Below are 26,916 nucleotides of genomic sequence, written 5' to 3'. Positions count from 1 at the left end.
CGTGCCTCAGCAGCAAACTGTTTGCTACTTTGGGTGAAAAGAAAACAATGACATTTGAGCTATGTTTCATGATGCAAATTCCATTTCTCTGCCCTCAACCCACACACAGTTTTAAAGGCGAGCTCTTGGCTCCAAAATGACTTTCTCACTGATTAAAATCAACAGCATCGTGAGTTTTCAGAATAATACAGAGCCTAAACTTTGGAAATTGGGAAAGTGAAGTAGGAATCACCAAGAGTTACAGTTTCCTCTGTCTACAGTGAAGCACGGGTCTTAGATCCCCTAAGTCATAGAAGTAACAGGACTTCCAGAATCCTGTGGAAACAGTAAGACCAGGAGTTGGAGGAGAAAATCAGGCAGGGCTGGGTGCTGTTTCTGTTTACATTTTTGACAGTTTATTGGAGATTATTTTGCATTGATTTTCATTTTAAAAATGTATTGCCCTGGGATATTATTTATATTGATTACTGAATTGTCCACTGTCTTTAAATTCTGTGCCTGAAGGAAATGCCTCACTCTAGCGCTGGCTCGTGGAAGGTATATTTTTCCTGAAATAACTTTTTTTGGTAATAGTCTCCACGGAACAGGGGGTATTAACAGTTGTTCTACTTTTTAAGTGACATCCCATAAGTATTAGGAATACTTCTCTGAACAAAGATAAAGAGCTTTTTTATATTTTTCTAGAAGCTTCCATAACCAGAGGTATATTGAGAACCTCCAAGAGCATGGGGGCATTTCTCATACTCATCTGCCCCAGGAACTTTCCCACAGAGCCAGTGAATAATATTCTGATAAAAACGGCTGGTAATTTGTGTCCAAGAACCATTTTTAGCACATACTTTGACCCAATAAGACAACCTTCCCACGTCCGCTTTTTCTTTTCTTTCCCCCATTTATACCAGCCCCCCCAATACAAAAAAGATAAGAGACGTTCACTAAACATTCGAGCTAAATCCACCAAAGGACTGAATTAGTATTTCTATACACAGGCACAGTAAAAATTCATTGCAAAAGGGATATCAAAATAATATGAAACATTTTAGGTCTTTGAGCCTCTTCAATAAAGTGAGGTCAAACCCGCTTACCAGTAAAGTCTGTATTGATGGGGTGGGTGGAGCTGGGAAACCTGCAGTACCCGTGTCCCACGAAGCGCAGCCCCTTCACCATCCTGGCCCCCGGGGCTGGGAGAGAGGTCTCTCTCCTTTCCAGCTGGTAGACCGGAGAAGGGCCGTTCAGTTCTTCAGGTGGGAGCCATCGGGCGCTGATGGTGGTGCCGCTGACTCCTTCCAGCAGAGGAGGCCGCAGCCCGGCTGGAGCTAAAGGTTAGAAAACACCAGTTACACTTGAGAATTCAGGTGCTGTCTCTAGACGGGGTCCGCACGCACATGGGCACATGCCCTTGTGCATTTCACTCTCAAAATTGAATCCGCAAGGCTCTCAAGTATGTAATACCGTTCTAGGAACTACAAACATAAGACAAGAGTTCATCTGAGATGGGAAGGAAGAGTTAAATGACTAACAGAAGATGGCAGTGGCTTAGGGGATGCTCAGCGCACCCCCTCCCGTGAGCAAAATGCAAAATGAAACATACATGAACAGAGACCGCAACTGCTCCCGAGACAATGGGGGAGTGAAAGGCCAGGTTCTGACAACAAATGAGAGAGAAGGCAGAAGAAGAGAGGGCCTGAGCTGGGACGCCTGGGAGCTCCCGGAGAATTGCGGGAGCTCTCCCAGCACAGGAGCGAAAGCGTCCTTGTCTAGGTCCCCTCCGCCTTGCTCAGGGTGCAGGTGCCCTATTGGGGCAGTCCTGACCTACCTGCAAGATCATGTAGCCCCTTCTCCACAGCTACCTTCCCTGTGGCCTCCTGCCTCTGAGCCAAGGCAGCAGCGGGCCAGAGCAACAGGGCCTGGCACTCACACTGGGCCCCCCTGTGCAGGTTCTGCCGGCTGGTGCCCCAGGTTCTGTGAGCGTTGACCCGGCTCCCAGAAGCCTCATGTAGAAGAGACTGCCCGGTGCATGGTCTCTTCCACACACAGGTCCCTTCTACAAGGGGCCACTTTTGCTACAACAACACAAGAGAGACTTTATAAAGGAGGCTGAAGAGCCCACAGAACTCTCTAGGAGCTGCAGGAGTTCCCCAGATCAGAGCAGCTGAATGACGTCCACCTGCGCAGAGTGGGCGGGCGCTCTATCTAGGTGCTCCGACTTGCCTGCAAGACCTCGAGAAGCCTGCTGCATGAAACCAAGGGGGCAATCGGGATCCATTCGGCATTCCTACAGGGGCATCAGGCCCCTCTGCCCAGCACTGCTCCAGCTGAGCACACTTTAGGTACCTGCTTCCAGCTCCCACCAGCCTGCCCAAATCACCTGGCTCACACCATCTTCTCAGGGCCAGCTTCTTTGGAGGGCCCCGTTTCCAAGACTGGGAGACACAGCTATCTTGTCTCATTGTTATAAACAAACATAGAAAGTCAAACAAAACGAAAACTCAGGAAAATATCTTTCAAATGAAAGAACAAGAAAAATCCCAGGAAATGAAAATAAGTCACTTGCCTAATCAAGAATTCAAAGAAATGGTCATAAGGATGCTCATCAAACTAGAGAGGAATTTACGGAGAATTTCACTGAAGAAAAAGTGTAAGCGAAAACCAAGCAGACATGATGATTACCATATTTTATTTTTTTTTAAAAAAGGAAGAGAGAAGCACATTAGGATTCAACAGCAGTCTAGCTAACACAGAAGAACAGATCAGAGACGTGGGGGAGAGATCAGTGGAAGGTGACCATCAGAACAGCAGGAAAAAAAAATTAAAAAATGAAGATAGTTTGAGGAACCTCTAGGAGAACATCAAGAGCGCAACCATTCACGTTACCGGGATCCCAGAAGGCGTTTCTTCCACTTCCAACACTAAAATTAATGTTGAGTATCTGAACTCTAACAAGGAGTGGGGAACTTAGATTCACAGGGGAATTCTTCCACCCAGCAATTAGCCTAAGAGAATGAGCTACAGAGAATGAGTCAAACTAGATTATCTTTTTTAATTCTCTGCTAAAAAAAAAAACCACACACGAAAAGCATAAAACAAAATCACACAAACTTCCAGCTGGCATGTTGCAATGTCGCTTGGAAGAGATAACGCGGCCTCTTTGAAAGGTGAACGTTCTACAGAGTCATCGTCCTCTGAGTTCCTCTGGGACCAGAGTGGGGACTTTCAATCCACTGAATTAGACTGGTCACGCACACATACATAGGGTGATGAGAAGAAAAACATACTCCTGAATTATTAAACACATGCTCACAAAGACAAAATCACTAGGAGAGAAGGAAATAAAAGATTGTCAGATATCAAAGTGAGTGGATTACAGGTATAAATTAATTAACCTCAAATCAGTAAATTAAGAGAAAACATGGAAATGGCTCTACGGAACCATGGAAAGGGCGCTGAAGAATTTTAAAGATTTAATGTCACTTCCTAATTTCTAATTCTGCATGATTTTTAAAAAATCACTTCAAACATATCTGCCTCAGTTTTCCCATCTATGACATGAGCATAAATTTTCAGTGGATTATTTTCACAAAAACTGCATTTTAAAACCATATATATAATTGCTTTAGCTTTTACGAAACAAAATTCTATATCCATAAAAAGCACCATTATTCCTACCCAATAACACATCTTTCAAATTAGATATGACAAAAGAATACAGTTCATCCACATTCAAGATCTGTATTTACTTAGAAAATCTTCTTACACATGTGAAGTATAAAATGGAACTTCAATATTCATCATTTCAAAGGATAACAAGATGCAATGTCTATTTTTACTTGGAATAAAATTACAATGTTCCTGTATCGTTTGCAATAGTTCTGTAATACAATTTCTGGTCTGTCTCGTCTCTTCATAAGTAGTCTTTTATAAAATACTTCATAATATACATTCTTCTCTGCAGCATTTATTACTTTATAATCTGATTAATAGCATATCATTATGCATAAATTTACACTTGCAAAATTTATGTAGTGTGGAGTTGGAACATCATTGGGTGAGAACTGAAGGCTAAATGAGCAGAAACTCTGGCTTGATGACAGGTCTTTAAAATCAAATCTATTTATTTGTTTCCAAGGAAGAGTTTGTTGTCTATGAAGATCGCATGACCATGTCTTCAAACATCATCAATTGTCCATTATGAAAACAGGGATCCAGGAAACAGCCTTGCATCATCTCAGGAGTGTGTGGGGAGCAGGCTAACATAACACATCCTCAGGCACTGTGTCAACAGAAAATAATTTTGCCTCTTTCTCTGAGAAACAGTTGGCAACTGACCCACTTCAATTGCTCTCCCCTCAGTGAGCAGAAGATGTCAAGTTTCTTCCCCCAGACTGTCCGAGATCTCTCAGTGTTGCCTCATTGACTGTCTATTCTCCAAGGAGGGGAAAGAAAAACAAAATCTATTTTGCCATTTCCTTCTTTATGCATGAGTCTCCTTCAAAAGGAATAGATATAGCAAAACTGATCTGGAAAAGGAGGAAACCAAAGTTCTTGGCTGGCACCTTGAGTCCCTCACTGCAGGACATGGACAAATCCTTCATGTGGCCTCTCAGATCCGCAATACCTCATCTGCAGAGGAACACAGTGGGCCTGAGGATTCTAGTATCCCTTCCAGTTTCAAAGTTCTGTGCTTGAACCCTGCTGGGTGCTGCTTCTCCATCAGTAAACCAGGGTGGGTGCTGGACATTGGACCCCTTCATTCATTTACCCCCTTCAATACCGAGACAACTTGTCCCTTGGCCCTAGTAGGGTGTATAAATAGGATGTTTTTTTCCTGTGTTGTATGATATAATGACAAGCCAGACAGCCCTGCTTTCATGGACTTTCTGGGACATCTGGTGAGTCCACCCTGCCTCAATGCCCCTCATCCTGGTGATCAACAGTCATTTGCACAGAATTCCAGTCATGCACATGAAGAGAGAGGAAGAGAGAGGAGGAGCCGGGGCCGTGGAGGCCGAGGGCGCGTTCCCTGAAGTCCACCATTGATAAAAGGCAGTGGCGTGGACTGTAATTATGACATTCTTGCTACCCAAACCTGAAGCTTTTATGGGGCCTCTGCAATTAACTACTTAAATGCATCGTAACACTTGCTTCTCTGACGGCAACGTATTGATTTTTTCATCATTTTCAAGTCTCCTCCAGCACAAATAAATGTACTACAGTTACAGTTAATGCACTGTGTACATGCATTAAATGCCAGTGTGACGCAATTTATTATTTTGGTGACATAGAGAACTGAGGGCTGGCTGCATGAGTGGCGTCACCAATTCCGCATGGAAACTACCATTGTCCTTGGTATTACCATCTCTCTGACTTCTAGAGACCTTTTTTATAGGATACTGAGGCTTGAGAAAAGACAGGGGTGCTGGCTATAAATCTTTTATATGTGTCAGTGTAAGATAAAATTAAAATTAGTTTCACAGAGAAGATATGGTTTATATTTTCCTACAGGCATCACTGTGGAATCTACGGCAATTTGGTTAAGATGATTTTTTTTTGTCTATTTAATTTCATTCCCTGCACATATTTAGGGCACATCCATCAAAATATTTTGCATCCTACAGTCTCTCTGATTCCATTTTTCCATGTTATAATGGTGTTGTTTTAATGCCTTACTATAATTAATACTTTATAAAGCTAAAACAGGGATTTAAAAAGTTTGGATTCTGAATGTCGTATCTGTGTGCCAACACGGCCAAGTGCAGCCACTGCTAAGGTCACACATCTGCATACAGACCCCACGACAGAGGTCACTACACATTGAATCCGCCAGTCTGTTTCTTCTGTACATCCACACATTCAAGATTAAAGTCGGTGAGGCAAAGCAGTTAATTTTGTTTTGTTAGAAATAATATCATTTTAGTTTTAGCATCTAAGACAGATGCCAGCGTTTCACTCTGAACAGATGGTAATTCTATCTAATAGTGCATCTCTGTATTAGTAAGGTCTGTTGTGTATACAAACAGTAATAAACAGTAGGTAAGGATCAAAATAAATTTTAATTGTTGACATTAAATTCTGGCAGCCACAGTGCTAGGGCTGCGAGATTCCTTTTTCAAGGCTGTCAGATTTACGCACGCTATGAAAGCTTTGTAGAAAGTTGCTGGATCCCAGTTCAATAAAGAAATCTTTGCAGGCGCCCAGTGACTGGATTGCGCCAGGATCTCTGTTTTCCTACAGTGAAATATCTCTTCCAGAATGACATGGAATGGGTGAGACCATCCCTGTGAGGGTCTGCTGGGATTTCTTTTAGAACGCTCCCGATGGACTGATTATTTCATCAAGAAGTTGCTATAAAATGTTATGTCCCATTGTGACATTGCGGGGGAAGAAGTGGGCCACAGTATTCTCACACCCGCTTTCACGTCTTCCTAAGTAAGAGCCTCCCATTCAGCTCATGGTATTGTATATGCAAAGCTGGGTATTCCTGAACTTCTCTGAGAGTGACATCACTCCCCTCATCTTGTTGGCTTTGCCCAAGGCTGAAGGAGTTCCTTGACTATCAGAGCTCTCATCGGCTGCTCTTCCATAGCCTTTTCCATGGGTCAGATGCACCCACAAGGACCCATTTGGTTCTCAGACTACCTCCGGGTGTTATGAATTGCTATTTATTTTGGGAAGCTGCCATTTAAAAAAAAAAGGAATCATTAAAAAAAAAGAGTTTGGCGTTCAGGTGACTGTTCAATAACAAACATGCTTTGTGATCCTATTTCTTTAAAAACTGGATGCATTTTTTTTTAATCATGAAAAATATATTGCTTCCACCATATGGGACAACCAACGACTCACCAACCGATTTAAGAGGCAGCATATTGAGCTGACCATATGTTACAGTGCTGTTGAATGGCTGAGTGATTCATGCCCGTCACATTCTAGTATATCAATTAAAGCTCCTTGAAGTCTGCATGATTTGTGTCTCTGTTATTAAACCCTGCTAATTCATCCCACTTACACATCTGTTATAAATCTCTGGGAGTGCTGCATGATTCATGGCAATGTGGGAGCATGCTACAGCAAATTCTTCTCCTTGTAATTAACAGTAAATTGTTTTACTGCCATGCAATGAATTTTTCAGTTATATTGCAAATGAACTCCTAAATGTGCGGTTCTTTCTGAAGAACCGACTTATATCATTAGGCAATTAAAAAGTATTGCTTTGAACCAAAAGCTCTTAATCAAGAGAAATACAATTTAAACATTGCTGAAGAGCGGTGGAAATTTGACACGTTGGTGAAAAGTGTAACAAAAACGTGTACCATTATTTCTGTTGCTGAAAGAGCAAAACAAACGAGCAAGAACCCTTCCATGTATTCACGGTCTTGCCGAGGCTGGTGGTTGTCTACAACCCCTGGTGGGGCAGGTTTGCCCGGATAGTGTTCGTCTTAGAAGTTACTGAAGTCATCTGTCACTACCCAATTTCTCAGATTGCTTTACACTTCCCTAATCGTAAAGCAGTGCCTGTATTCTTGAAATAAACAATTGGATAATTAGCCCAGTGGAATCATCATAGGGTTCCTGTGCCGCTCGAGTGTTCTTGTCAAAGGTGAAGCAAATTCATTTCAGCTCGCCTGTGTAGCTCTTCGCGGAGGCTCTGACTCCCCCCCCCCCCCCCCCCCCCCCCCGCCGCCCCCNCCCCCCCCCCCCCCCCCAGTTTCCTGGCAGCAGCCTCAGATCCCTGAGTCCATACGTCAAGTCACTAGTTTAACAACAAATGGAATTAAATTCAAAGAAGGGAAACTAATTGAAGGACAGCAACAAAAGTGTTTGGTAATGTGCTTTTTAATATGGCACGCCACATTTGCATGATAATTTTTTCCTTTTTAGCATGGAGCCGAAAGTGACTAGCTTAATGAGGGATTATTCAAGGAATGAACAAAATGCATTCATAACTAAGAACAAAGATTGTATTATGAAACAAAAAAGAGGCAACCTCAGAGAAGTAACTGGATGATTGGTTTATGCATTATGAATAAAAAAGATAGAAAAATATTTATATTGGTATTCACTAATGACTATATATACAAGATTGTTGTAATTAAAATTATAAATTAACATATTAAGAGTGCTTGTTTAATCACTCTGGGTCCTATTTGCGGTGAAAAGACTTATGTACCTGCATGCAAAACAATGTGTGTCTCCAACCCAGCGGCAAGCTGCCTATACATTTCACTTCGGATTCAGAAAAGAAGCTCTATGCGCCACTAATCACTTGCTTAATGGGAGGTGGGTCCGTCTAAGCTCTTGGCGTGGAGGTCAATTGTCGGCAGGCAAAGGAAATGGTGCGTTTTCCCTCCAGAAATGGATCTCCCAAGGAAATCCCTCTTTCAAAAAAAGGTTTAAAGTGTACTTAATTGGCACAAGATGGAAATGTACAAATTTCCTAGATTAAAAGGGTGATTTTACAACTGTAATAAGGAGTCTAAGAGGGTCCGGTTCACCAGCTCCTTGCCCTCCTACCCGCTGAAGCCACTCCAAAGCCACCAAGGACCCTGCTGGAAGATTCTGTGATGGAGAGAGAAGCAGGTGTCAATGGGAGCAGCCCTCCCTCCCAGCAGATCTCAGTCTTTGCCATGGCCTGACAATCAGACAGGGAGCCGTGGAATGTTCTGGATGAAATGCACCAATTCTAAGCATATGGAACATTGAAAAAAAAATATTTAAAGCACAAGAGAGCAAATTACAATTCTCAAGGTTTTTAGTGCAATGGTCAGATAAATCTTTACAAGTACGTTTTTGATTGCTCTTAGATTTAAGGAAGAAACACATTTCCATGATTTCACGCTGCAAAAAGGCGGAATATGACCTGATTTTTGGTACTCTTACGCAGTGTGCCAGTGTTGCTGGCTTCTTGTGATCCCAACAATGACCTCATGTGAAGTGCATTTAGATTTGAGAATGAAATTTTCCCACCAACCCACTAGAATTTGTTGGAATAATTCATACCCTCCCGATTACAGTTTTATTCCTAGAAGCACCAAGGAGAAACATGGAACTGCCAGTGAAACTCTCATCCTTTCCTAGGTCACAACTGTTGTTCTGGAGAATTGGCTTTTCCATCGTTCACTTCTATGACTTAAAATGTACAAAATGCATCCAAATGTTTAATCCTGAGAAATTTCGGAAGAAAATTCTTATTTACTAAAAATAAGGAGGCAAGAAAGAAATTGGATCTATAATTGCTGGGTTTTGCTTTGCATTCCAATAAAAACAAGTAAGGTCATGCTCACCGATCTAAATACCCCTGAAATGGTGTATTTGATACTAAATCAAACAGCAAGCAAAAATTATTTTTCCGTGCAAGTGATTTTATTCTCTGCTTGACAGATGAAGACTCAGAGCGTTCTGACAAAATATACTAAGTGATTAAGAAATAAACATCTTCCCCGAGGAACACTAAAATAATGTGCCTTCAGAAAAGAAAGGATTTCACAAGGGAACAAACACTAATGCAATTTTAATGGAAATTGAGTAGAAGGAATATTTTGGCAAAGCGTGAAGGACCACACACTTCGCACTGACCATTTCATCTTGTCCCGTAGAGCTCCATGCTCCAGACATGCCCTTTAGAGAGCTCCCCAGAGGGTCATCCATGGCCACCGGCTCCCTGTGGTTCACTCTTCTCTTGCTTTTCCTACAGCATACGCCACTACAGACAACATTCTCCTTCTAGAGTTCTCTTCTCCTGACTCGTCTGGTTCTGTTCTCTCTAGGTTCTCTTCCTAATGCTGATCATTTCTCTGTTTACTTTAGTCCTCCTTTCTCCCCAAATGCGAGCATTAATCAACATATAAAGTTATTTTGGATTTTTTCTCTGCCTGCACTACTTCATTGTTATCCACGGTTTTAGCCCCCAGATAGAGAAAGATGACTGCAAAATCTACATCATTCTCAGGCATTTGCATTGTCCATTGCTGGATGGCTATATTTGCCATAGATGTGTTTCTATCAAACAATCAAACGTAAACTCATGGGTTTAATTCTCCCGTATGTTCTTTCTTCATTCTTCCCATTACACCAAATGGCATCACGATGTGGTCCACAGTGTTTACTGTCATCTTCAATTCTTCCCTTTTCTTCACCTGTGGATTTCTCCTCCTGGACCCTCACCTCTCCACCTCCTCTCAGCCTTTGCTTTTGTTTATATGATGTGTTCCCTCGTTGCCTCTTAGGAAAGTCTACCAGACTCTATTTATACACTTTCTTTTTAAAAATAAATATTTTATTGATCATGCCATTATAGTTGTCCCAATTTTCCCCCACTTGCTCCCCTCCACCCCAGTACCCACCCAGTACTCCACCTCCCTTAGTTCATGTCTATGGGCCATGCATATAATTTCTTTGGCATACCCATTTCCTATGCTCTTAACATTCCCCTGTCTATTTTGTACCTGCCAATTATGCTTCTTAATCTCTGCACCTTTCCCCCCATTCTCCTTCTTCTCCCTCCCAGCTGATAATGCTCCAAATCATCTGAACAAAACCCCAGAAAAAGAACTGAAGAAAACAGAGGTAACGAACCTATCGGATGCAGCATTCAAAACACTGGTGATCGGGATGCTCAAAGAACTGAGTATGGCAACGACATAAGGGAAGAAGTGAAGGTCACACTAAGTGAACTAAAGAAAAACCTGCAGGGAACCATCCGTGAAGGGGAGGAAGCCAGGGTTCAAATCAACAATTTGGAACATAAGGAAGAAATCAGCATTCAACAAGAACAGCAAGAAGAAACAAGAATTCAAAAAAGCAAGGACAGTATATGAAGCCTCTGAGACATCCACGTACTTTCTGTTGATCTATCGTACACTCCACTGCCAGAGAAGTCTTCATAAAGCCCTAGCGTTCACCACTTTCAGCACCTGGACAGCACCATGTCTAAGACAATAAGCGGCATGTGGTATATGGTGAAAATCATTACCAATCTTTTATTGTCTATCTCAAATGCTGTTTATTCCCAAGCTCCCAAATCCCATGTTCTCTGTTCCTACAGCTTCCTTTTATCCTTTCTCACATGTCCCCTGGTGTTAGTCCTACCTGTAATATGTCAACACCTTAATGCAACACCACTGAGGCATCTTTGAATAGATTATGTTTGGGTCGCCCACAGTGTTTTTAGTAGCAAGCCTTTAATAGATGCTTACTGAAGTAATCATTCACAATAAAACACAGTAACAATATGGTTATGGCACATCATTGCCTCTATATTGCAACAAACAAGTTTGAAAGTTGTAGTTTTTGAGCGAAATTTTGAAATGCATATAATTCTGAATGACATACTCCTTACAGAATGGAAAAGCAAATGCTTTTAGGCTTCGGCCACCTAAGGTTTATCTTTGTGGTACTGCCCTTAGTTTTAGCGCTCTCCATTTTCACTTTTATGTTATAACAATCTTATGAAACTGAAATTGTAAAATAAACTTCCTGGTTTTGATAACATTATAAATTCTGTAACATTTACACTGTGACTGGCAAATAATAATGTTTATTGAGGATTTACTCTGTGCTGGGCACTGCTTTAAATAATTAACATGTATTAATTCTTTTCAATCCTCATAAGAACACTATAAAATAGGTTCTCTTTATTTATAAATTGGAAAATGAAGGCACAGTAGTAACTCAAGGTCACCCAGGTAGTAGATAGCAGAGCCCAAGTTCAAGCCTTGGCCTTCTGGCTTTTTTGTTTTATCCCTTCAATATAAGAACAGTACTTTCTTTTACAAAGTCAATTAACTTTCACATCTCATGGCTTTCAGAGAACATGTCTTCTTCACTTTCTGTTTTTCAAGGCTAGAAAGGCAGGGAGGGGAAACAGTGGGCTTAGTTTAATTCTAGTTCGGTAATCTTCGACTGCACAGACATGGCCTTGAGCCCATCTCCTATAAGTAAAACAAAATTTGGCCAGGGCATTTGGGTGCGCTCTCTACAGGAAGTCACTGCAACCAAGGAGGATGATGGCAATACAGACATTATCCTTGGAGGGGTGAGTTACATGGATTCTGCTTCATGGACACTCTTCTTGTTTTACTCTTTCCAGCTCCAGGACTTGTCTAGTCTCCAGGGACAGGCACGTTTCCTCTTAATTCCTTTAGTGTATTTGTGTGGACACAAGACAGACCAGATGTCATTTAGAAGACAGGGGCGGGACTAACCAAGCTACACCAGGCACGGGAGGTGTATGTAGGAGACACCTAGGAATGTAGCCTGAAGGAGCGGACACTTGGGTGGAGGCCTCGTTACTGAAAACCTTATTGCAAGTGATGCCATGAGGAAGATTAATGAGACTGGGGACAGCCCCCAAGGCAGTAGAATAAAAATGTTAAGTCAGAGCCCTGGGGAGATGATTCAGATCAATATAAGAAATCACCTTCTCAAAGACGTCCCTAAACATGGTATGGGTTTGCCTTAGAGGCAGGAACTGCCTCGCCACTAAAGGTATCAAGACTGTTGGACAAACACTTGGGAGAGATGGTGCAAAGAATATATTATTAGCTGGATGGTCACACTAGGTGACTTTTAAATTCTTGCAACTCTGAGAAACCATGATTTCCGTTCTGCTATCAGGTGGGGGGTCCCTCTATCATCTATGCCACCCCAGGCCAATCTTCAACAAGACAAGCTTGTCTTGTTTCTGTTTTTGCTTTCCCCAGCTCACAGGACAGATTTCTCTTTTAATTTTGATTCTCTCATCCTGAACCATTTATACAAATGGTGTCATTTTTCCTAAAGGAGACACAGAGTCTTTCTCCATTACGCATATATACTAACCCCCCACCGGTGCATTCAAAATAAACACATAGGTAGTCTTATCAGAGAATGGTGTTTTGAACAAGCTAGGTGCTCCATGTACGCAAACATCTGAAACACATGTACATTAAACATGGATAGGTTATAGATGAAATATATAAAAACACACAGAGTCCAGTAATAGAGATAATAAAACATAATTTCTTAGGATTTGGGGGTCATCCTCATTGGTGGGAAATTTAAAGAATCAAAATTACAGATGAGATCATCTGAGCCCAACACATTTGTCCCAGCATGAAAACAAAACAGAGCAACAGACTATGGAATTGAACCTGAACACAGGAAGCGGGACTAGGGACTATTTTAAAGCTAAATATGTCTGTACGCTGTCATTCATAGGAACCTTTTAACTTTGCATGTGGACGTTTCCTTAAAGAGTACTGGGAAACCCAGCCTTGGTAGACAGCTGATCGAAAAAGTGACTTGAAAACATACTAAATGCTAAGTAATTAGGTTATCTAGGCAAGAATACACATAATCATGTCTGTATTGAATCTGGTTTGTTCTATGTGAAGCAAGAAATAATTTATACAAGCCATCTCCTACCATTACCATAACTGATGACAAGCCTTTTCTGTCAATTTTGTAAACTTAGGAGATTCTTATTAATAATACATTAATTAATAAGTGTGTACTGCCTATTCAATAACGGCAAAATATAACACCAGGGCAACCCAGTCATTTCTGGATGTCTGCCTTTCATCCCCTAAGGTAAGGGACCCAACCCCACAAAAAGGTCGAGACTGAGGGACGAGATATTCTGCACCCCCACAGGAAACTTCCTCAATACTTCTAACAGTTGTAAGGGCACAGCTGGGACCCAGGATGATGGCTGAGCTCTGGACTTACTCTGCATCTTATTATGCTTCTTATTATGATACTATTACAACTCAGGACTCCTAGGTGCCTCTTAAACTTAAGTTTATTATTCTGTTTAAAAACAGGAAGGTAAATAGCAATGAGGATTTGTGAGGGAGCAGGAGAGAACAAAAAAAGATAAATATGAAGTCCCAGCTAGACAAGGTGCTGGGCTTTGTAGGTGTTCATTTATAAATACACCATGTATTTTTCACATCCATTAGAACCAGCTTACCTGCTGCTAATGTCTTTCCAGCTCCAGAAGCACTGGCTACACAACCAACGGAATTGCAGAGAGAAACAGTGAAGTTGTAGATTCTGTAAGGTTTCAGGCCACTTACAACATAGAACAATTGCTGGGGTTTGGCCGTGGCCAACACCTTCAAGGCAAAGAACAAAACAAAGCAAGTTAGATTGTAGGTAATCAGTGTGAAAAACACAACCATGGCAGTCAAAGTTCCATGAATTCCAACAGAAGGAATTAGTGCCAATCACTCTTAGGAAAAGGGATGTTTTTGAGTGCGAAGAGTCTCGACAAGCTAGGGTTTAATTGGTAATTGTACAACCACACTGTTTTATGAGGTAATAATCCAGTTCCTGAGTGGATAAATGAGGAAACCGAGTTATTGCCTCATAAAGCAGCGTGGTGATATGGTTATTGTCACCAATGGTAGAGATAAAGATGGTGACATATCATTGCTAACATGAAAAGTCCAATTAAAACCATAGGGCTTGGTCACAACTAACCCAATGCAGTAATGCCCACATGCTATTTGATGGGGTCATACAGAGAGCTGTCACTTTGCTAAATCGACCCCATCACATTCTGTAAAAAAAAAAAAAAAAAAAGAAGGAGGAAGAAAGAAAAAAGTAAACCCATTACTAGGCATCCACATGAGGTCAATTCTCAATTATCTTTCTTATGCAAATAAGCATATGCAGATTAGATCAAACAGTAATTTTTTTTGAAACATTGTCTTTTTCACACAATTTCAGATAAAAATAGTAGATTTGAGCAAAGGAGACTGGCAGGAACACCCTAGTCTATACACAAGTAATGAAATAACTGATAAAGAGGGTTGGTCTCATCATTAAAACTAGAATTGACCAAAGTGCCCACGCACATTTGCTGAGTCTGTAGCTACAAAGGCCCCTGGAAAGGATGCCCAGAGAAAAGTCACTGAAGTAGAAAGTTGACGCCAAGCATAAGTAAGTAAAAAAAACGATTTCTTCTAAGGAATCAAAAAATCTCTTATAGATACAAATAAATTTTATAAATATAAAAACTGTAAAGGTTAGTAATGTGGGAGTAATTTTCTGGATATTCTCCCCTTAGATGTAAAATAAAACTCGTTTGGAATCTTGACTTGAAAATTCATAACCTCAGTGAGTAGTTCCAGAAAGCAGGGTAATTGGAATATAAATTATACTATTTACATAAGTTTTCAGAAATAAAGGTGATTTTAAAGTTTCCAAACTTCTGGGGATAATTTAAAACTGTGGTACCATTTCAGTGCAATTACATTTAGAAATCAGGAAAACATCAAACACTGAGTTACTAATCCTTCAGCTCTCCAATTATAAATGGTTATTAAGGAATTAAAGATATAAACTTTGTTGATTTTCCCATGTCACTTAAATTTTTCTTTAAAAATACAACTTTAAAATGGGTAAAACTTAATGTTTCTACAGAAATTCATCCCATTTAGAACCCCAGTGGAATTAATGCAGCTTTTTAGGGAAAAAATTGTTTTTAGGACAAAGTATATTAAGATGCTTCTTATTCGATGTCTGATGCTCAGAGGACAGCATAGTCCACGTCTGGGAACACTGCTCTGACCAAGGTCCTGAGTCAAGGGGGATACCACAGGCTTTGAATGCTCTCCTCCCTGGCACCACATGGAAAGGCACTGCTGTAGACGGAGGTTGTGCTGCGAGCAGACCAGCCACTTGGGACATAAAGCCTAGCAGGCCCTATGCTACTACAGGTGACATAGTGGAAGGAGATGCTCTGAGACACAGCAAGTCCCCAATCAGAGAGTCACGAGGCAGACCCCTAGGAAGTGGAGCAAGGACCTATCACTGGATGGGAATGACAAAGCACTTGCTAGAGCTCCTAGCATGCTCTCAGGCCTCGGTGCAAGCAGCCCATCTGCTCAGGGAACATTCAGTGGCCGTGCATCCAAGGCTACTTACTCCTCATGAGTTAGGTTCCACGGGACATGCCAAGTCTTAAGGTCAGGTGGACCAGACAGAAATTCATCCTAAAATGGAAATGGGTACCTGGAAATGGACCTACACAAAGCCAGAAGGTGCAACATGTTAGGCAAGCAGGAAGTCCAGCCCCTAAGCCATAGTTCTGGGGGTCGACCTCAGCTAGCACCTGTGACTCCTGGGAGGTCTCTTTAAAGCTGAGAGAGCAGAAAATGGGGTTTGCTTCACAAATGGGTTGTCTGAGAATGTGGCTGCTGGTCAAACGTGGGTTATGGCTACTCTGTGGCCACCTCAGAGATGGCCCTAATGACCAAAAGTAAAAAGAGACCCTCTCCATGGGCAGGACCTCAGGCAGTGCCCCTGGTCACCCCTTTGAGGGCAAAGGGGAGGATCCCAAGGTCAAATACACCTGGGACATGTGACGATGGCTTAGCAGTATTAGTCATGGACATCAAAGAAAGCAGACTGGACGATGAGGAACCAGGGAGTCTGGGGAAGAGGAATTTGGGTGGATTAATGGGGGAGGGGATAGAATGTGAAGTTATTTTGGCCCCTCTGTCCCCTTCAAAGAGCATCTCCCTCAGTATAGGGGTTAAACAGCCAAGTATGCAGCACGGTATGTCCACTTGACACTGGCCACACTCTGTCATTGGCCACCCTCATGTTGATCAAATGAGCTAATGGAGAACCCTGGCACAACCACAGGTTCACATGAGCCTCTCATCCTCTGAGTGTGTTGCTTCACACACACCTGTTAAATGAGTTAGTGCATGCACACAAAAAGATCACAGCGACTGTGAGCAATGGTTGTTATTCTCATTACTGCTAGCTGGACAAGGGATCACTACTGGGCGACAGATTAACATCTGCCCCAAAGTTTGAACATAACGTAACCTTGCCTATAAGCTGTGACAAATTCCACTCCCAGATGTTTCCTCAGGAAATAGAAATATGGAAAATACACATTTAAAATGTTCTTATCAATGTCATTTATATTTCTAAAATAATTTATACAATATAAATATCAATTTATTGTGCATTGGTTAGAAACATTATTGTCGGTGCTTAGATACCAAAAGTCAGCCTCTTGCATCATTTTGAAGGATATATATTAAGTGGAAAAAGTAAATTGTATGAAACAAAATTTTACTAGCTTAGTTTTAATATATGCTTGCATTAAAAAAATAGTTACATAAAAAGAATAGCTTTGTACATATCACATTACAATAGGAAATAGATGCCCCATTTAAGCAATGTATAAGGGAGAATTCTGCAACTGTAATCTGCAAACTCAGAAAATGTCAAAATGAAGACATAATTCAATTCTGAAAATAACAATACCTGTGAGAACAACTCCGGAGTAGATCGTTGAGGTGACTGTTCAGAAGTCATACTGATGTCGTACCTCACAACCTGTCCTCGGATAACGTCATCTGCCGGCTTCTCCCAGGACACGTTGAGAGAGGACGGTGAGAGGGGGAACACCGAAGGAGGGGTCATGAACAGAGGCTCTGCCGACGACAGTAACAACAGCAAAACAATGAACACTTACGGGTCTGTCGACTGACTCCACACGTTTATTCGAGTTTCTGAAATATCCCATATTCTGATATTCTGATGTTTAAAAATCAAAAAATAGACTGTTGCATATAAGAACTATTCTTTTTTATGTTATCTGCAAGGGTAGTCTCCAATTTCATATGAGCATCAAAGACATTTCCCATTTACAAAATAAAAATTATCTAGTAATTTGTTCATAAAGCTAACTGGTAGATAATTGGGTGGGAAACCATAAGTCTTATAAAGTATTTGGAAAAAACAAGTAACAAAACAGACTATGTTTCAGTCCACAAAGTTCAAAACAAGGCATACTGACATATTGGATTTTTTTATGTGGAACAGTATTCACTGAGCCAAACCAAGGTACCTGGAAGAATATTATTCTTCAGAACAAAGTCAGTCTAAAATCTTCTAAACAACCCCCAAATAATTTTTCACTTTTCAATAAATCTTGACTGAAATGTGCAGGGTATATCTACACACATACATTCTTCCCTTGCCATCCTTGAGATCTTAATATAGATTTTAAATGTGCTAACCAAAAGTGTATTATCCAAAGACCTCATCGCACTTTCATTAGCCAGTGACCCATAAGATTATGAGGGTCCGGTGTTGCAGCTTCACCCATTACTTTTCATTTCTGACCTTGACTTTCCCCTTCCAGAATGCCATGGCTCATCACTTGTGCTATCGTGGCGCTATTATTTGTCCAAGATGGCTGGCGGTCGTTAAGAGATGCTCCAGCACAATGCACATTTTATTCATGAAATGATCCCCTTGGACATCAACCTACAGTTACCCTTACCCTCCACAGTCCTAGCAGGTCCAAGTTAAATCAGGACTTGTGGTTCTGTGGATAGCCACAAATTCAAGGCATAATGACAGCGTATTTTTAATTGCATTAAAGACTCATAAAATTTGAAGTGTGTGTGTAATGAGTAAGGTGGAGAATTTAAACTATCTCACTCGCCTTCGTAAAGATAGCTTTGAAAAATTAAAATTTTTCACTCTTCTTTCTTTCCCAAGTGCCAACTGCCTATATAAGCACACTTGGGAATTACAGATTTTGACATCCAGGAGGCTGTCATTCGGTACAATCTAGTAGCTAGACTACTTGTTTTGGAAAGAAACAGAAAAACAAAATCAGAATTGTGACATTTTTAACAGGTCCAGCCCTGGGCATGAGTTGTGCTCACTGAACATGAATGGTGCTGAATTTGGAGCAAGATGAGAGAACGTATGTCCCACCCACTGCAGGGTTGGACCTCAATTGCTATTTTGCAAACATTCTTCAAAGACTATAACTATAGTTAAGTCATTGTCCCTCACGTGAAGAATAGTGGGGGACAATGACTTAACTGTCCATAAAACTTACTGCATTTTTCCCATAAAACTTACTGCAAGTCCTTTATGACCTTAAGTTATGTATGCAACCAACTGACATACTAAAGGTCTCCTTACCATATATAAATATACAATTCTTACTTGAGTGCTGTTAACTTTAATTTGAGACAGTATTTTTCCACAGGAGTTTTCAAAGTAAAATTTAAAGCTTGATCTCCACCTGCTTCTCCTGTTCTTTCTGAGGTCCACGCCGAGGACACACTGCCAGCCATGTTCACGGCCGAGACTCTAAACTCGTACTGGGTGTATGGCTCCAGGCCGGTGATGGTTGTGGATGCCTGAGGAGCTTTCGACGCGTGTTCATTGGCTGATTCTGCGAACAGGTGAGGACCCAGCCAGCCACTGCTCTCAAAAACCTGACTTTCAGCCAACACAGTTTCTCCATTGGGTTTCAATCTTTTCATGTATAGTTCATATCTTACGATTATTCCTAGGAAAGGGAAAGAGTAAACCAAGATGGCGCATCAGACAAACACAGAATTTGGGGGGGCGGGGTGGGGTTAAGTCAGTTAAATAGTTTTGGTTTTTCATTATTCTTCTGCCTAGATTACTTCTCCATTTTCTTAGTACTACAGACTGCAGGTACTGCCAAAAACCCCAACAAACTGCTGGATAGATGAATGTCTGAAATGCTACTAAATGTTCATGCATGTAAAAAACCCACTGGCAACATACAAACCACAAAATAACTATAATTTATTGTAGGTAAACTCATATTTTTTTCAGGGTGAGTCGTCATAATTTCTACCTAGAATAGCTATTTCTTTATGGAAATTTTATCAGTGCACTTCCCGTTTGTCCATTTTCGTATGGGGATTCTAATTGGTAAGCTCTGTTTCTATAACTACTGAAATATTATAATTAATTTCTTCTCAGTTTTATCAAGTAATTTAAAGAGTCTAAGATAAAAGGTTTTGCCATAATATGTACATGATATTAAACTATGAAAAATCTGCGAATGCACATCTGGCCTATATAACAGGGTTCAATCATATGAATTGACTTAATGGAGTTAGCTAGCCTATATACATATTTTTTATATTATTTTACACACTTTTCTTGCCTAAAAGAGAAAATTTACTGCTTATGGGTGCCCTAACTTTGTGACACAGTCAAATGTAATGCATTCCGTGAGTGAGTTTTAAATTAGAAACACAATTTGTGTTGTGGCAGATGTCATTAAGAGCAAAGATAATATTAGCCTTTTAAGGGGCAATTTAAATGAATGGAATTTGTTATTAAAGAAATACATTCGTTCTACTAACCAGGACAAATAGTATCTTGTATTTTTAGAAATTGTGTCTCAAGTATTATATCCCACAATTACAAAAATGCATACACTGCCAGACACTATTGCACAATTCCAAATTCTTAGATTCTCATCCATGTATTGCCCCGGAGGGTAAACTCTAGGCCTTGGATTCCTACCATTTGGTTCCACTGGTGGAGCCCAGTCCACATGAAGTTCCGTGGAACTGATCTTTTGAACCCTGGGCGGGCCCAGCCTCCGAGGCGATGCCTGGGCTGTGGTCACTGACACGGGCGAGCTGTGTAAACAGCCCCCATGAGTACACGCCTGCACAGAAAAGCGATACTTCGCAAATGGGACCAGGTTCCTGATGGTTGCTGAGGTTTCCTGACCTTCATGGGGAACACACCCCTGGATGTCATCTAAAGGGGCACAGGACAAAATATATTTCTCTATGGGCCCAGAACGATTTGAGGGTGCTGTCCAGGTGAGTGTCACAGAGTCTGGGCCAACAGGAATGACGTAACTCAAGTTCAGGCTTCCCTCTGGGACGCCTGGTGCTGTCCTGTAGGTCACTGCTACACTCTCTGTCGAACCATGCACGTTGGTGGCCTTGATGGAATAGGAATAGGAGGTATACGGTGACAGGCCAGTGTCTAAGAAGTCCTGGATACCTGGAGTTAAAGAAAAAGAAAAAAGAAAATAGTTACATTCCACAAATTGGTAAGAAATCATGCCTACTTGCTTTCCCGTGATAAGACAACTACACAAACTACACCAACGCCCTCTTCATGTATTCACCCAGCATATTTCAGTGCTCACAGAAGAAGAGTTAGGCATCAGAGTCTGGCTTTAATCCACAGAGATTCTAGGCTTCCAGAAGGGCGAAGATGCTGTCTTGGGAGGCAGTGAGCCCACGATGGGGCCTCCGATGGCTGGGGCAAGGTCCTTCAGCCTTGGGGGTCCAAAGGCTGACTGAAGGACATGGAAAACAAATCTCAGAGTACCTGGAAACATAAAGAGTTCAGGGGAGGCTGGGACAGTGGGGAGTTCACAAGGACCTGACCAAGCCGAAAATGAGCGTGTGTTCACCAGCTTCATGGATCTGACATTGGTGCCACGAGTGTGTCAGTGGTGGATATCGGCCAGCCCTCCCTCACACACGAGCCAGCACCCCCTGAAGGGGAAACAGAAGCAAAATCCAGAGGGAAACTGTGTCCCCCTGGTACCACCATGGCCGTTGAGAGAAGGAAATAATTGAAGACTAAACACAGGAGTGAATGCCATCAGTGAACTGTTTGTATCCCCCGCAAGTTTACATGCTAGACACCTAATGCCCAAGGTGGTAATGGTAAGAGATGGGCCTTTGGGGTGTGATTAGGTTAACAGGGTGAGCCCATAAATAAGATCAGTGCCCTAACAAAGGGGTACTACAAACGTCTTTCCTACCTCCTACCATTGGAGGACCAGGTAGAACTCGGCAGCCTGCCACCCAGAAGAGGACCTTCACTAGACCCTGACTATGCTGGTACCCTGACCTTGACCTCCAGAGCTTAAAGAAATACATTTCTGGTTTTTATAAGCCACTCACACTGTGGTGTTTTTTATAGTAGCCTGGATGAGCTAAGGCAGTGAACATCTGAGCGAAGGGTAATTTTCCCATTCTTTATCTGTGTCATTGTGAATTCTATAGAAAGATATGTTGAGTGTTGTGCTGAGTCCAAGTAGGACACAGAAGCCACAAAGTCACTGGTTTCCTTATCCATCTCCCTTCTCAATAATGAGAACTGTCCTTTTTTATCCTTGTATTTCTAGTGGCTCCAACACTTCCTCATCTGGCATAAGCACTGAATAAAAGTGCATTGAATGAATAAGTGCATGAATTAATAATTTTCCATATATACTCAATTTCTTTTTCTAGGCAATAATATTAAAAACAACTGTTTCTTTATCCCATCCCTTGCTTTCTTTCTTATCCCCTCGTTGTATTTTCTATTTCTCAGAAGACCCACCTTGTCCCTTGCTGTGTTGATCCTTATGCTGTAATAATAAATTATAATATTAAAGGTAGAAATGAAGACCTCAGTTTCACGAAGGTATATATCACTGTCTGAAATGCTAAACTGAAACTACATCATCGTCAAAGTAGTCATCCAGTTTCCCTGTGGGAACATTTCCCTAGAGCTCCGTGTGAGGACTAGCTCCGTGCTCACGATATTCCAGGTGAGGAATGGCTTCCCTGATTGTGAATTTCAGGTGGGGGAGCAAAGTCGAAGCACACTCCAATCAGTCCCTTGATCCTTCGCCTGTCTTTCTGCAGCAGAGAAGTTAGAGCCTCCAACCTGGCTTTTATTGTAATAAAGATGTTTTCATTTTCAATTTCCATCTCCCTGATTCTCATGCCTAGGTCTCCTTCAGTTTCAAACTCAAGTAGGGAAAAATAACGTGAGGTGCCGGCCACCCCTAAAATGTCAATACCACTAAAAGAGGGCAGCAGCTTACCATAGCTGTTCTGGTCACAACTGTGACACAGGAAACACCTTTGTGCAACCCAGGTGGGGGCTGCACAGGAGACAATATCAGGTACTCATTATGCATAATTCCCAATATACTAACTTGACTTCTACACCTCTGTCTTCTACTTATGAAAGCTTATGAGTATGCACAGGAGTGAAATTTCATTTAGGAAAACCATTGATTGCACCTTATTTTTTAACCACTAATCCAGAAACTTTAGAGCCATTCCACCATTATTAGCATGCTATTACTAAGGACCGATAATCTGCAAGGTCTAAAAATGATAATGCACCAGTTGTCATGACCTTAGGTTGGAAACTACTGACCTGCAGGATCCCAGAGTGCATTAGGCCAGCTATGAAAAGTTTTTATTCTGACAAGGAATTCCATAATAGTCTCAACCATATGATCAAACTTGCTTGGATGTCAACATTATTAATTTTTTTTTGAAAAGTTCAATGACTCCCTACCTACAATTCCAAATAAATGCTTTTATTTAACCCAAAGCTTTATGTTCATCTGACTGAATATAAGTACTGTTTCCTTTTCATATTACACATGTTACCCACACACTGGAAACAGAGTAATAAACATGAGGATATTATTGGAAACGATGCAAATTTCTGACAGTGTTAACCAATCGTTCTTGCTGTTCAAAGGCCATCATGCAGATAATTTTCACATCATTAATTATAGTGACTGTCAAGACATGCCAGAAGTAGCATTTTTAATGAAAAATACGGTTTTAGGAAATAATACCTTGTATAATAGGATTATATAAATGCCTGATTAGTGAATGAGAGTGCATTTATTATGTAAGAAACTGTTGTTTGGATTCTGTATTAGCGCAATAGTGGAAAAGAGCCAGACTGCAGTAATCGCATGCGCTGTCCTATGAAACAGGCCCCAATATGTTACTATGAGAAATATGCCTCTGGACTGAGAACGCATAAGGAAGGTTAGCTTCATGACTGAATTAAGTTGGATGGAAAATAGGGTGACTCTAATTTGCCACTTCAGACACAGTTCAAGCAGGGGCACTGTCACCATCGAAGTCACTTCAATATTTTTATAACTTGCTCTTCCCCTATCACAAAAGTTTAAGTTTCAGGACACCTGGATCATGCTGATATTTGGAAGAAAAGAAACACTCTAGTAGCAGGTTTTCAGGGTGCTTTGCCAACGTAGCAGATGTAGACAGATGTTTATTTCCCTTTGCAATCTGCATGGTGAAGTTCAGGGTTTCCATTAACTTCCAAGAAGCCTTGGAGTACTGAAGAGACTTTCAGAGTTAGTAGAAAATGCTGGACATTCTAATGAATGTGCAAGTCACTCAGAATAAGGTGTGGCATGTAACCTGTTATAATACATACAGAATAAAACCACATGCTACGCAGGAGTTTTTAAGCCAATTAATATGCTAAAAGAAGGCATCCTTCTAATATCTTGAGGAAGGTTATGGGACTTTAGTATTTCTTCACAGCTTTGTATCCTCTTATAATGAACAAAACACATGAAACTAGAATTTGGAAAATCGGGCATCAAACAAAGAGAACAGCATAGAACCATGAATCGGCATCACTGTTCCTGTATTTCTTAAACTAAGCATCTTAAACTATCTCGTAGCCGAACGCGACAACAAGCGAACAGCAGACACGACAGAGCTAGAAGAAAGGAGAATTTTCCATTTTTTTTCACTGTGTCTTTGGGGAAACCCGATCCAAAACTTGAGTAAATATATTTTTAACAATGTGTCTCAACAGCTTGAATTCTATGAGCTCGTCTGAAATCTTCGCAAACGTGGCAGATGCAGAGAGAATGCTTGTGTTTGTCCACACACGTCCTCTTTCAACTTCAGGCCGTGTTGTGTGCCGTCTATTTTTAACCTGAGAAATTTAAAAGCTGAATTCCCACAATAGAAATGTTTGGCAAATTTCCTGCCATCTTTACACCCGAGAAAACTACAGATTGGTTTTTTGTAAGTCTTGCAGTCATTTCGTATATTTTTCAGTTAAAATATAATTCATAGATTATTTTTAATACCACTTAATTACCTTAAACAACACATCATAAACATGTTTCACCCATTAACGTAAACTGAGATACAAGGCAATCGTATCCTACAATTAACTTTGTAATGTATCAGGATTTTGTCCCTCCAGTTACCATAATTTATGGAAAAGTTTTTGAACGTCTGAATTTTTCCAATATTTTGCTATTACACACAGGGTAGGTTTGAATCTATTTTGTGTCCATTGATGATTATTCGTTTAAGATATTTCCAAAATTAAATCCACTGAGTCAAATGGTATACAAAAGGGGAAGTGTTCTTCCACACAATTTAACAATTTATTCTGTAGGAAGGTTTGTGCCACTGAAGCCACACAGCTATGCCGGCAGTTTAGGTCAATCCCTGCTCCTTCGCATCCTCATCAGTGCTGGACGGGTCTGTTTCTTTTCATCTTTAACAATTTGATAAGAGTTAAGGGCTTATCAAATCAGAAGCATCTCATTTATTGCATCTCTTTGACTACTAGTGAGATTGATAATGCATGATCCTGGGTCAGGAGAAAAAAAAAACCACTTCCAATAATGGGACAATTGACAAAAATTTAACATGAATTCTACATGAGACAAGAGTATTATGTCAATGTTAAGTTTCCTGAATCTGACCATTGCTCCGTGATTATATGAGAGAATTTTCTTGTTCCTAGGAAATCCAGGCTGAAATATTTGGGGGTTAAGTGTCATGGTCTCTTGAATCAACTCTCAAATGGTTTGGGAGCAATAATCACAAGGACAACAGCAATAAAGCATCATTGTGACCTTGGTGAAAAGTACATGAGAGTTTTTACAACTCTTCTGTGGGACTGAATTGAATAACACAAAAATAAGTAAAATAAAAAAATCACTTCAAATTTAAAAAAGAAGGGATTTGTAATTCTCTCTCTGCTTGAAATGCTCTGTGCTAGACAGAGGAGACCACAGCCTCCATCCTCCATGTCAAAGACCTTAACTAGTGTATAAACTCCCAGAATATTATATCTTTCCACCCCCCAATCTTTAAACTCACTGTATGGGTATTGATCTTCAGTTGTGTAGATATCAGAACCATCCCTGAATAAACTGTAAGTAAGCCGGTGGGCATTGGGAGAATCAGGTGGGCTCCAGGAGAGATTGATAGCAGAAGAACTTTGAACTTGTCCTCTGGGAGGGGGTTGCTGGGACGGAGCTAAATGACAATGGAGAGAACATTTATTAGCAAAGGCAATCAATAAGCGCACAAGTAAAGTGAAGTAAGATATCCAGCAAAGAGGTCTTTCTGATTCAGGATTACTTTATCAAGGAGACATGTGGTTGACCGAGACATTAATAAACGAAGAGTATATATCATGAATTACTAAAACAAGGCTTTTTATCGATAAGCATAAAACAAATTTGTAATTGCAGGGCGAACCCACAAAGTTTACATTAAGCAATTGTCTGTCCTTTGTGTGTGTGTGTGAGAAACTGTCCAAGGAAGCAAAACACTTCTTTTCTCTTTAATTAATTTAAACTTTGACATACATCAGACCCACTGACACTTGAAATTTATGTAGCAGGATTTCAGCCTTTCTGAAAGGAAGTTTTCCATTGCATGAAGCACAATACCTCCTCTTGCTTCACAGAACACAGTGTAAAAAAGGATAATAGTTGGTCACACAAATAGCTGTGGATGTTATGAATGCAAAATAGTCCAAATATTAGCAAGAGACAAATTGAATGCCCAATTGGAACCCAGCAGCCCCTGTCAGAGGCACCATGATGGTTACAGATAATACGATTGCTTCCTTTAGGCGCACAAGAGCATCCATTTCACTACTTTGTGGAAACTTTGTATAATATAAGTAAAGACCATGAAAACACTGTCTCCTATCCCTGTCATATTTTCCTTATTTTTCCCTATTTTTGAGAGCAAGCCTGCATGTTTTTGCTATAAACATGAATCAGAAAAAGAATGTCTATTTTTTCAGGACACGATACCCCATTCATTTACTCTCCTCCGGTTTAACACAGGCATCATCTTCCATCTGTTTAGAGAACCGCAGCCCAAGCACACGTCTTCATTAAATGAGATATTGAAGACAGGGGTCGCTGTGTTATCTGATTTCTCAAAACCATTCCTCTCTTTCAGGAAAATTTAAAGGACACGTACAGAAACAAACCAATCACGTAACTATCAATAGTTTTACATGAAGTGCCTGCCATGACTAGGCGACAGG

General features: G+C 40.8%; 1 protein-coding gene across 1 annotated transcript in view; it reads right to left on the bottom strand.

Moving 5' to 3' along the window:
* Positions 1 to 26,916, bottom strand: part of USH2A (usherin) — a 530,092-nt gene that overhangs the window by 376,541 nt on the left and 126,635 nt on the right. Inside the window, exons 16-21 of the mRNA XM_037069500.1 lie at positions 25,728 to 25,886; positions 20,317 to 20,811; positions 19,049 to 19,318; positions 17,266 to 17,435; positions 13,946 to 14,090; positions 1,086 to 1,316 (exon numbers count right to left, since the gene is read on the bottom strand). Of these exons, the coding sequence (XP_036925395.1) occupies positions 1,086 to 1,316; positions 13,946 to 14,090; positions 17,266 to 17,435; positions 19,049 to 19,318; positions 20,317 to 20,811; positions 25,728 to 25,886 (1,470 nt within the window). The remainder of the gene's footprint in view (positions 1 to 1,085; positions 1,317 to 13,945; positions 14,091 to 17,265; positions 17,436 to 19,048; positions 19,319 to 20,316; positions 20,812 to 25,727; positions 25,887 to 26,916) is intronic.

This window comes from Sturnira hondurensis, unplaced genomic scaffold (assembly GCF_014824575.4).
Source record: "Sturnira hondurensis isolate 20B ecotype Veracruz unplaced genomic scaffold, ASM1482457v3 Scaffold0018525, whole genome shotgun sequence".
NCBI lineage: Eukaryota > Metazoa > Chordata > Mammalia > Chiroptera > Phyllostomidae > Sturnira > Sturnira hondurensis.
Note: the sequence above shows the minus strand (reverse complement) of the source record. Positions and strands in the feature narration are given on the sequence as shown.